At 41.4% G+C, this 12,815-nt stretch overlaps 1 protein-coding gene across 1 annotated transcript in view; it reads right to left on the reverse strand.

Annotated features, from left to right (window-relative positions):
- The window catches only part of lcor (ligand dependent nuclear receptor corepressor), an 81,589-nt gene that overhangs the window by 16,156 nt on the left and 52,618 nt on the right, over positions 1-12,815 (reverse strand). The window contains exons 4-6 of the mRNA XM_063883626.1: positions 10,997-11,108; positions 6,279-6,758; positions 2,281-2,371 (exon numbers count right to left, since the gene is read on the reverse strand). Of these exons, the coding sequence (XP_063739696.1) occupies positions 2,281-2,371; positions 6,279-6,758; positions 10,997-11,108 (683 nt within the window). The remainder of the gene's footprint in view (positions 1-2,280; positions 2,372-6,278; positions 6,759-10,996; positions 11,109-12,815) is intronic.

The raw sequence follows: 12,815 nt of genomic DNA on the forward strand, positions 1-12,815 counted from the left end.
TCCAACCCGGTGTTTGCTGAAGGGATTTTCTTTCTGCCAAAGATGAATTGATGTCAGTGGGGGGTGGAAATTCTGTACAGACTCCACCTCCTCCTTTAGTTAATATTACATGACCTCATCATTAGAGACTCCTGGTGAGGATCGGAGCCTCGGGGCCTTTAGGGGGGCCCTAGCACCCCGAGGCAGTAGACTGAGTCCTGTCCTGAGGGGCCTACGGTGCAGTTCCTTTTTTTTTTTGATTTCCTATCATGGAAATACCTCCAAATGCCACGGATTACCTGCTGCTGGGTCCTTTGTCTGTGGAAAAGGGTTTTTAGAAGCATATGAATTAACGAGTAGCTTTTTTGTTGATGCTTTTTTTATGATTCTGAGATCCTCCTTCACATTATACCACCACATTAAATGGAGTCTTCATTTTCCTTGCATATTGCCAATTCCCGGTGAAACTGAATTATTGATAGTGACCTTAACAATCAGCATTTTCAACATCCTTACTGCAGCTGTATTAAAACGTCTTCTTTGACACTATTTAGCCATCAAAACCCATTAAACACGGCTAAACCACCTTTTTACAAACTGCTAATGTGTGCTAAGAACCCCTCATTGGACTTTCAAGTACCTGAAATACGGAAGGTCAGTCCAAAACAAAAGACCTGAAGTGTCACCGTCTTGAAACATCATATTAAACCCCCGGTTAAAGGCCAGGTCCATACTTCAAAACCGTATATGCGTTTTCTCTGTTGATATCTTTCTTTGTCATTATTTCAATTCAGAACGAGAGCGATAAACACTGGCCTTGTTTGGTAGCGCTGTATCTAGGCAACACTAGTTTTTACCGGAAAGAACCACTCTTTTGATGGCCATTTGGGGACTAAACTATAATTTCAATGCAACACTTCTCATATCTCACTTTAGAAAGCTGTGTTTACTGTTGGATCAGAGAGCCCACAGGGGGGCCAGATTTCTATCCCCACATCCTCCTCCACCACAACCGCAGCTACGCAGCAATCCGGCATCGGGGGCTGGACTGTGTATCGAACCTCTACTAATCCATCTTTGACCTACAGATCAAATGCATTCCTCTAAATGGCAGCCGCGATTAGCGCTGATTGTTTATTCCCTCTGGATGGAGCATGCGAGTATGATGGCTACCGATGTCTTCAAGGCAGTGTACACATTCATCAATAAAGGATTGGAGTAAGGATTGTCAATAGATCCACTGACACGGAGGAGAAAGGAGGAAACTAGTGTGTTCGTCATGTGTTTGACTCTGAACTCTTGCTTTGGGCTTGGGGGCGTGGACTATGGATGTATAAAGAGTACTGGATAGAGCGTTGGAGGCTGGGCCCCATTCATTCCTATAAAAGTTGCTCAGTGAAGCTTAAATGTTTTGAAGTTTGAGAATAAAATGCATTGATCCCAAGCATCCTTGGGGCCGATGGAGCAAGCAGACTTTTGCTTTTCTTGAACCCCCGTCTCGGTTCAGTCACATGACCGATCAGGATCATTGGACTTCTTTGTTTACTTCCCGAACATAGTGACTTTACTAAGTAGTACTTGCACTTTTATTGGTTAGCGCTCCAACACATTGTACGTGAGGGGCAGGACATCTATAAGCAGCTGACCAATCACAACAGAGACGGCCAGCCATGCAATCAGAGCCGACTGAACAGAGGATGAACAGGGGTGCTGCAGCAGAAAAATAAAGAGCTTTCTGCACATTAAAGCATGGAGACATGTCACACTAGAGGCACTACGAACAAGTATATAACTGGAAAGTGTGCAGAATAGGTTCCCTTTTAAGTATTGGAAACTACAAATACAAATGAATTTCATTTCATTTTACACTCTGCACATTTTCTGGTTGCAATAAGTCCCAAGAGCAGATTAATGGCAGTTAAATATTACTTAAAAGTATTGAGCTGTTGGGAACCCGAGGTGGGGAACTGTCTGAATGGTTTCTAAATCAGCACGCAGGACAACTTGAGTAAAATAATAACCGCTGATGAAAATCTTCCTGTGATGGTTTTCCTTCACTTGTGAAATCAATCTTTGTCAAACGAGGAGCTTGACTGCGGTTTGGTATCTGAATTAAATTTGAATCTGGATCATTATAGCAGTATAATAGTCTCTTCCCTCGGGTTGAACTCCACACAGTGTTTAGTGTTAAGACTGACCAGTGCTCTGCGGCTCAGAAACACAACAGGCTGACTGCTCTAACCTCTCCGCTGTTGTTTTAGGGAAAACGGCCGTGCCGCTCGGCTAATCCTGTTATCTTACCCTTTGACCCTGGGTTCAGGGGAGAAGCCGGGGAAAGTTTTGAGGTTGCCCGCACTGAGGTTCTTTTTGGTGGAGAGGTCCAGGACACCATCTGAGGAGAAACAGGAAATACAAGATTTAACACAACGAGCGCGAATCGAAGCAGTAATGGTTTTACAAGAACACACTGCGGGTCACACACGTAATGACTTCTCATCAGTGCTGGAAAAGTACTTTTCTATTGTTTCATGTGTCTGCAACACCGCACATTTCCCCGCTGTGGGACCAAAAAAGGATTTCTGATTCTGTATTCCGATCTTATACAGAATCAAAGGGGAAAAGCAGATTGTGAGAATACTCTGTAAGAAGTCCAGCATTTAAAATCAGACTTAACGGACAAAAGTATTTACGTGTAAATATATGTAAGTTCCAAAAGTACATGTACATATTGTGTGTAATAGCCCATTTCAAAATCAACTACATTCAATTACTGGATGATGAGTAATATGTCTGTCAGAACTGGTCGGGCTGGACTTCAGTTTTCATTATTCATCCTCTTTTTGAGATGTATACGTTTATACGTGGTACTTGTTTGTTAAAGGCAAAATAAAGTTATTAATATTCATCATAATGAACTTCTATGTTTGGGATACCCTTTTTTCAGCGGTGTTTGATCTAATTTTATGATCTAATTTGTATTTTTGAAGTAAAACAAAACCCCATAACATCCAAATGTTTCTGTTAAAATCCCATTTCTAACATTTTCTTTTGAATTCCTCTTTTTCCTTTTTTAACCAGACACGTGTAATGCCTCGTTATTTAACAATAAGTATAAATTGTACGGCAATCGCAGTCTTTGACTAACCTGAGCAGTACAGAATATTGGCAACTATGCTGTATGTTCATTAGTTTTTAATTTACCATTTAAAATAATACTCTTCTAAATAAAGATAAGGGAACAAACCACATATTTTAGATAATTACGTGTGTTATGTGAGACACACATGAGGCAGAATGCAGTCAATCTAACCGCACTTATTTTAAATGAAATATATCCACATCTCTAATTCATTTCAACAGCTTCTGCAGCTGCTTGTTTCTGTGTCTGCAGATGGAAACGACTGCATTTATTAGATGAAAGGAGAGAGAAAAAGCTTGTGATAACATGTTGTGCTTCAGAACAGGTGGTCTCTCACTCAAGCAATGAAGTCTGGGAAATATGGCCACATGCTGCGTGTGAAGTCTCAGTTTTCTCGTGAATATGTTCGTCAGCAAATCAGGTCACACACACACACGTAGGAAATATACATCATGATGTGTGAGAGGACATGAAGTCGAGGGAATAATATTGAAAATGGAGTTATTCTTTAGGGAATAAAGAAGTAAAACTAATGAAAATGGTGAGCCTTTTTGATGCTAAACCCTAGACTTTGAAGGCTTGTTTAATGTTCTTCCTGCCGTTTCAGTTCATGACTAAAGCTCTGTGTTAAACACATCCATCTTTTATTGATTTCAGATGGTTCTGCCAAAAAAGATCCCCAAAATGATTGCTTTTTAAAAGACAATTCAAACATATAGCGATGATTCATCTCAGTCATCAATCTGTGTGTTTTTCTGTTGTAATCCCTAAAGTGCAGCTGACCTTTTGACCCCCCACAGGAGCCTATGTAGGCAGGACTCGTGACTGCCACACTAATCTCACTAGCTTTTTGTTGTTAAGTCGGACAAAAGATATTTTAAAATGAACCGTGCTGCCAAGAGGAAACACAAATAAAATAATGTGGCCATAGAAATGTTAGTGTATGCAGAATTTACCTCCACAAAGAGTCTTAATCAAAATGCACTGAGTCACAAAATGCCCGGGGAGAACCTCCACGCTAAAGTCCATCCTCGAGCTAATGAACACGTAAATTAGCATCTCCATCAATTCTAACGTGCTTGTTTTCAGGTAACACATTATAAAGGACTCTCTATGTTACAGTTATAGCAAAATCATATTTCCAAATCGATGCAGATTAATGAAGTGCAACACTCAGTCAGTCCTGCTCTGTGTTTAACACAGTACGTGTTCAACTCATTCATACTGAAGGACTTACAGGAAAATACAAATATGATTCCCAAATATTATTCCCTTCTGTCTACCAACAGATGGGCAGACCTTAAATGGTTGGTGTCTTTATTTGCAATGCAGCGGCTAAGAAAATGTATGTGGTTTGGGAAGAAAATGAGGTTGTTTTTCGCTTCATAATATTTCTGTGTAACAACAAAACAGTTGTGAATCAGATACTCTACGTCTGTCTTCCTGTCTTGTTCCTGTAACAACATTTGTCTTTAACATTTTGATCCTGTTTTGTCAACTTCACTTACACACAAAGGCTGTGTTCTGTTCCCTCCCTGTTACTACAGTACATTGTTACATGCACTGTTTTCAATCGTTTCCCCAATATCCTTTCATTCCATATTCCTTTATTTGATTTGTTTGATTATTTTTTCTTGGAATAGGCACATATTCTGAAGTACTTAGTGTTCGGACATGGTGGGGCAAATGGGTGGTTTGAGATCCGCCACTTAATGGAACAACGTGTACAGTTATCATGCCCTCTGACTACATCCAACAGCCGAGGTTAAAACCTTACTCTGTGTGGGTTTACACTTCACCCTGTCACATTACATTTGATGTATGTTCAATGTAAAAACAAATTTGATTGGTTGAACCTAAAATGACATCTACTGCTTCCAGCCTTTAGGATTACCAGAGTCAGAATTGGTCCAAAACATATTCCCCTGTATGTGTGAGAGGGCATGAGGTGGTTGTGCCTACATCTTTTTGGTGAACAACTCCAGAGGCTTACTGTAAGCAGATTCTAAAAAGCTGGTATTAAAGAGGGTGAGCGGTCACTGAGTGGAGTGTTGAAACAGCGAGCTGTCGCTTCAGCTCTGCAGACGGTTCTGTGACGGACAGGCCGACCCCCTGCTGGGTTGGTTTGATTACACTTCAGCCACAAGCTTTATTACAGAGCTCAGGGCAGTGCTGCAGGGGCTGGATCCAAAAGAGGAAGGCTGTTCAGAGATCTGAATGTGTTATATGATGGTCTCTGTGTTTAAAAAGGGAATCTGTAAGAGCAGTCATCTGACAGCCAATTATAGGTCATTGTAGTCAAAGTGCATTTGCAACAATCCGTGTTTTCAGGTGCACAACCTGGACCTGATTCATGTTCATTATTACTTATTTATTTTCGTTGTTGTTCGTGATTTTGACTTTTTTTCCATGTCTTAGTATATTTTTGAAGATGTATTTCTTTACCTGTTCTATTGTGCGTATTTTTATCATTTTATTTAGAAAGAAAAGACCATTAGCAAAATGGTAAGGTATTTTTATTAAAGGTCTATTGTGCAAAATGCACTTTTTGCTCTCTTTTATACACATATGTCCCCGGTGTGTAAGGAAACTCACGAAGTGTCAGAAAATACAACGCTCTCTCTTTTCCTCCTTACCCACATCTCTAAAAACGGGGGTACAAACGAGCTGATCCAGATTTGCTGCCGATATGACGTCGGAAATGTGGGCTGGCTTTACATTGAACTCCTGGCAACGTCCCGCCCATGTGACACCTCTCAACCTATCGACCCCATATACAGTCGGCGAGCTGAATCCCCGCCGCAGCACCTCTGTGTGTCTGTGCAGGATGTCTGCAGGAGGGACTTAGAGTCGTTGTATTTATAATATAATGTCTCTGTTCTCTCAGCTCAAATTTAAAGTGACACTCACAGAATCAGCACTTTAGAAAACGGGTCTGAAACAGAGGGATAGCGGTCATGCTAAAATCAATGACCTGTTTGGTATTTTGAGCAAAACACGTCAGAGACATGTATTTTATATATATATTTGAGACCTATAATATATGCCATAAAATAGCAGAATAGGAGACCTTTAAGGTAAGTCTCAGACGAATCAATACATGTCAATAATCGGTTCTCATGAGTCACAAAAACAGGTATGTGTGTGTAGTTGCTCTCACCCGGCAGGCTTGGTTCCGGTTCCTCGTCGTTCTTTTTGACGGACAGGTCCAGCGGGCCGTCCTGGTCGGCCATGAGAAGCTTGCTGAGGACGGGGTTCTGTGCAGAGGCAGCAGCTGTCCCACCCCCTCCTCCCCCGTTACTGGGCCCGTTGCCGTTGCTGCTCTGGGTGCATGTGGGTGCTGAGGCGGCAGCAGCGGCGGAGTTTGGGCTGAGGCCGGTCCCCGGGGTCGGGGATGGGGAGGAGGATGAGGCAGACGATTGAGGGGAGCCGGGCGCGATCAGGGGCCCCGGCGGGGAGCACGGGACCCTGACCAGAGACGCCGCTCTCGGCAGGCTTTGGTCCTTCATGGTGCCGTTGGGCAGGGGAGAGTCGTCCTGAGTAGTTTTTGAGGTATATTCGGCAGCGAACTGGCGGATCATTCGCTGCATGATCTCACGAGCCACTAGGGGAATGTGAGGTTCTGCGAAACTTGGGAGGTCTGCGGAGGAAACCAAAACAGAGGAGCACACACGTTAGCATCCCGTACTCGAGGAAAACTGTAGTCCACGTTCCACCAGCTTATTTATCCCACTTCATCCTCAAAAATGTAATCCTGATGCTATGCTCGAAAATCGCTCAGAAGCGACTCTTAATCCGGTCTATTGCCCAGCATATCAGTGTGTACAGCAGATTACTGACTTCCATCCTTCAGCTCGAGCTCTCATACCTTCTCCCGAAAATGTACCCAGGATTCCCTCTTGATTTCACTCTTACATCAAGCACTTTGTCACTATTAGAAATTGTAAATCAAATAAATGCATGCATGATAATTCAGCCATGATTTGAGCTTCGTTAATTGTGTTAAACTGTGTTTACGGTTTCTAACAATGTAGTGTCTGCTTGGTCTTTCTGTTTCATAATCAGTGGAAATGTAATCTTTTTATTTAGACTGTTCGTAAAAATAATAGCTATTTAGGAGACACAGCCTGGGGCTTCTGGCAGTTTTTGGGGCAATTTCCTGATATTTTACTAAAACTAAACAATATTAGAATCATCAGGTAAATAGCTAATGATTTGTTGAGACATCACACAAAACACCTGGGACCTTACATTTTATTAATGTAAAAGGAAGCTTTTTTTATTGGTTTGTATAAGTAGAGAACATGACAGTTGAATAAACCTTATAAAAACCCAACAATCGTAGACACACTTCCCTCAGCTTGTATTTCCTCATCAATCAGAGTTCCCTTTGCAAAACACAAGTACAGGGACACAAAGATTATGAATAAAAGAACAATTTCAAATTGCAACAAGTACCCAGAGACCAGTGAGAGTCTGGGAGTAGTTACAGATGTTAAAACCAAATGTCCAATTATCCCCTGCTGCAACAACACAGACATCAAACACTCCTTCATTCGTCTCATCCGGTAGTAATACCCATTGAGAAAAACAGCGCCACTCATTTGTTATTAATGCATTAATCTGCCGTTGTCCCAGATAAATCAACTGCACGTATCTCTTTATGACCGGCACATATTTGGTTTCTCTTATGCATGCCGACGAGTCGAACCCTAAATCCCCTAAACAATACATTAGCCCCAAAATATAATCCTGGAGCTATGGTAAATTAATCCAAAAATTATGCACATTCTGCACTTTGTATACTGCATATACAGCACTTAATCCTCTGCAGTGAGCAAGGATAAGGCACAATAATATCAGAGTAAGTCATGCAGTTTTTACCATGCCTTACACAACTGCTTTCCAGCATGCTTCCTGCACTATTTCAAATTATGGGGTAGTTTTTCTTAACTTAGATGTATCATTTAAAGGGGTTTAACAGCTTGATTTCTGTTTCTTCACATTATGTCCTCAAAATAAAAGAACCAATAAAGTAAACGTGTAGAAAATGCTGCTAAAGTTCTCCCTCTTACTTATTAATGTGAACTTTTGGGTTCTTGAAGGCCAACGACAGCCTGAGGCTCTGCTGAGCGTTGGCTCAGGACTACAAGGTGACTTTGTAATGAATCCTCTTTAAATTATTTAATGTCCTCGTTGGCTTTCTTATATATACTTATTCCTCTTGTTTAATCCTTAACTCCTGTATTATGACACTTGGTTTTGAAAAGTGTGAATAATTATTGAGGCAAACTTTGAAAAGAATGGATGTTATTTTTCACAAGTCTCATGCCAAGCCTCTATTTATAATACCAGTATGTGTTGTGCATTCAAGCAATGTAAAAATAATCAGTGCTATTAACACACAATAATGAAATGCTTAACAGATGATTAAAGAAATGCATGTCAAACAGAAAGAAAACAGAGGCAACAACAAATGAAATCTATCAATGAGATGTTTGATCATAAACTACAGGAAATATCCTTCAACATATAATCCTAAACTATGATAATCCATATTCAATTCAAACCTACAACAATAACACGTGTTATTTCGGAATTCTGAGGCACAGTTTTTATGAATTAAAGTCCTTTCTTCTTTTTCACAGATTCAACCGGTTGTATGTCACACTGGCTCAGCGGTCCGCTTCAATGACCATAAACTATGTGTACTGATTAACCAAATCCATTAGAAAAACCTCAAATTCCATGGATTCTAGTTACTATTCCAGTGTGGTGTAAGCTCTTCATTTCCGTCACTGTATTCCTGTATCATCACTGAGGTGTGTACCGTACGTAGGTGTTGTTGCCAGATGTTGTTTGTGATGGATTTCTTAATCCCTCGTTAATGTCATTTGACTTCCCCACCTAAACATGGCACAGAGTAATCCCTACCACTGAAGGTATCTTGTTGACGTGGCAATAAAGGAGCTTAAAGTGTAGAAGCGGGACTTTTGTGTGGCGTCCGAGACCCAAAATCATTCAGCAGATTCACTAAATGTGAAGTGTGCTCACTGCTCATCAATCAAACTGGTTTCAATGCTAAGGAAAACCCAGGAAGTTAGTTTGGTTTTACAGGTGAAGGTTTCATGCCTTGGGAAATCTCTCAGGAAATCCCAGCATGCAGTGAGGGCGTGTGCTGGAAATGGCCGTTGTGTAACGCTAGAAGTTTGTGCAAAGGTACACAAAGTGTCTCGCCTCGCTATAACAAAGCAGAGTGATCTCACAGCTGCACCTTTTTCAGAAAGCATTTCCTTGAGAGGTTCAGGAATTCTGCATTCCACAGAGAGAGGAAGCCACATCAGGAGGTACGGAATGTATGACCCAAACAAAGCAGAATCATTTGGGAAGGTTTACTAAGGGAGACACCTTCAATTCATCAAGAAATTAAGCTTTCTAACCAAAATCCAAGGAGACTTGCAAAGCAGCTCTACAGTGTACCTTACCCACAGTCACACAGTATAGTCTGTATCATGGACAACCTTCAAAAAGCACCACAAATGACATCCTCCAAATCTTAATGTTGAATCAACATCTCTTAAACAGTGTCAATGGAAGTGTCTCCCACAAAAAGGGTAGTCAGCCCAATCTTGGTTGAAGGTTGAGTTACATTTGCATGAACTAATGTGCAATTTGTATTTAAATATCAAAATGTACGTCTGCAATGTTCCTATCATTTATTATTGTCAGTCCTACGGTTCATTTAGATCCCCGCTTGTCTCGATCTCGATCCCGTGTCAGTCTCCCTGATACCGTTTTTAAATATTAATTACGGCAAAAAAGTTGCTGTTTGTGACCCTCTTTAAATGTATTCTTCTGTGTTCATGTTTATTGTTATGTATGGTATCATTCTGTTCCTCCTAGTGAAGCTCGTACTCTACTGAAACCTTCCTACATTCAGCATTAGTTTCTTTCCCTCAAATCTCCACCGTGTTAAATAACCTTCCTAAGAGTTTCCCACATGGCCTCTCGTTGTAATGACGGCACTTTTAGTAAAGGTTGGAAAAGTGGGTCGGCCTCTCTGGCCCAGATCTTAACCGATTTGGGGTCTATCTGGAGGGCAGAAATGTCTTTGCTCCAATTTTAAAACTTTGTAAAAGTTAAATGTGGTGTCCCTCAGGAGTCGATCCCTGGTCCCCTTTTTATCCCAACTCTGCTATAATTGGCATACTTAGGCAGAAGACGCATATCTTAAAATATCAGTCTCTAACAGAGACCTGATTAGGTAAAGCTTCAACCTGTGCATTATGCATAATGGTTTCAAAGTGCAGCCGTTAAAGAACATATAGATAAGAAGTACAAGAAAGTTGACTCCAAGCACTCAACATGTTTTTTGACTACAAAAATGAGAAGAAGATTTGACAACACTGTTTGGTTTTGTTAACGATTAAAGGACATAGTTCTCTTTAAGAGCTGGCCTGTTTGATTGCGATGAAAAGCAACAAAAGCAGGAATTCCACTGAGGTCCGTTTCATTAATATCCCATTACTTCCAACAAAACAGCGCTTTCAAGTCCTAAATGATGTGGTTTCATAAAAAAAACATAGAGGACAACTATTGAATGAAATAAATGTCTGAAATATTTGATACACTCTGACTCTATAGGGACTTTCTCTTTTTGTAATCCCTCGTATTAACCCGTGTGTATGTGTGCACTTGACTCTTTTCAGACATACTATAATATGAAATCAATATGAAATATCTTCATTAATTCATATTCAAAGAAATAAAATCAACATGCCATACTTAATGAAATATAACTTTTTATAGACATACAATACAATTCAGATGTTAGAAAAGCTAATGAATTGAGTGACACGTGTGTAGTTGTGTGTTTACCTTTTCTGTGTAACACAGCATTGAGGAAGTTGTGGGCCTGTCTCTCCAGCCGGCTGATCCGAGACTGCTCCAGCAGCACCTGGCTGCCTCCACCTTTCTCTACACTGTGCTCCTATAGACAAATAAGAGAAAAGTGTGTGTTAGGGCAAGTTCTGACAAAACCTCAACCCCTCACACACCAATACATCACATGTTAAAACCCCAGATGTGATGTATATTGTGTAGATGTGAGCCAACATGAGATGTGATGTTGCTGCAGCTTTGCAGATTCTTCCATCTTCTGGTTCCCTTAAAGATTGTATATGTTTTTGTTTATATGCCTGAAACAAGATCTGTGGTGAAAACAAGCTGAAGAGACTTAAACATTTTGTTCCTCCTCATAAAACGCAACAGTTAATTATCCCACCGTCGAATTTTAAATATGGCAGATGCTAACAAGTGTCTGAATGAGACGACTAAACATCATTAGCCACCTTTAGCTTAGCGGTGGTGACGTGAAGTCATGTGACCGTGCTGTAGTTCCTTTATAGCTCAACATTAGCCTCCTTTAGCTTAGCGGTGGTGATGTGAAGTCATGTGACCGTGCTGTAGTTCCTTTATAGCCCAACATTAGCCACCTTTAGCTTAGCGGTGGTGACGTGAAGTCATTCGACCGTGCTATAGTTCCGTTATAGCCCAACATTAGCCTCCTTTAGCTTAGCGGTGGTGACGTGAAGTCATTCGACCGTGCTGTAGTTCCGTTATAGCCCAACATTAGCCTCCTTTAGCTTAGCGGTGGTGACGTGAAGTCATGTGACCGTGCTGTAGTTCCGTTATAGCCCAACATTAGCCTCCTTTAGCTTAGCGGTGGTGACGTGAAGTCATGTGACCGTGCTGTAGTTCCTTTATAGCCCAACATTAGCCTCCTTTAGCTTAGCGGTGGTGATGTGAAGTCATGTGACCGTGCTGTAGTTCCGTTATAGCCCAACATTAGCCACCTTTAGCTTAGCGGTGGAGACGTGAAGTCATGTGACCGTGCTGTAGTTCCTTTATAGCCCAACATTAGCCTCCTTTAGCTTAGCGGTGGTGACGTGAAGTCATGTGACCGTGCTGTAGTTCCGTTATAGCCCAACATTAGCCACCTTTAGCTTAGCGTGGAGACGTGAAGTCATGTGACCGTGCTGTAGTTCCTTTATAGCCCAACATTAGCCTCCTTTAGCTTAGCGGTGGTGATGTGAAGTCATGTGACCATGCTGTAGTTCCTTTATAGCCCAACATTAGCCGCCTTTAGCTTAGCGGTGGTGACGTGAAGTCATGTGACCGTGCTGTAGTTCCTTTATAGCCCAACATTAGCCTCCTTTAGCTTAGCGGTGGTGACGTGAAGTCATGTGACCGTGCTGTAGTTCCTTTATAGCCTAATGTTAGCTTTTTAAGTGGAGCTCATATGTGAACATTATCCTGCTGAACAAAGCGTGTAAGTACCATAAATGTGTTTTTGCCACAGATTTTCTGCAATAGTTTAAAATCTAAGGGACAAATCCGACTGATTTTATTTTAGGCGAGGGAAGCGGGGAGATGCTAAGTTGAGGGTCGGCCTACAAAAATCCATCTTCACTGCTCCACTCTGCTGACACTAGAGGAGAAGTTGCGTCTCACTTCTTCTCTTTTCTATCTGGCAGCCAATCAAACGGCTTCCTGAGGATATCCAAGGTCTCGGGCCTGGCGAGACTCTGCTTGGGCACAGAGGAAATGTGGATTCAGCTTTTTAAATCTAAAGGGCTTTACAATGTTAGTGTGTGTTGCCATTGTCTTCATTAACATGGAACTTGGGTATGTCTGT

This window comes from Eleginops maclovinus, chromosome 5 (assembly GCF_036324505.1).
Source record: "Eleginops maclovinus isolate JMC-PN-2008 ecotype Puerto Natales chromosome 5, JC_Emac_rtc_rv5, whole genome shotgun sequence".
NCBI lineage: Eukaryota > Metazoa > Chordata > Actinopteri > Perciformes > Eleginopidae > Eleginops > Eleginops maclovinus.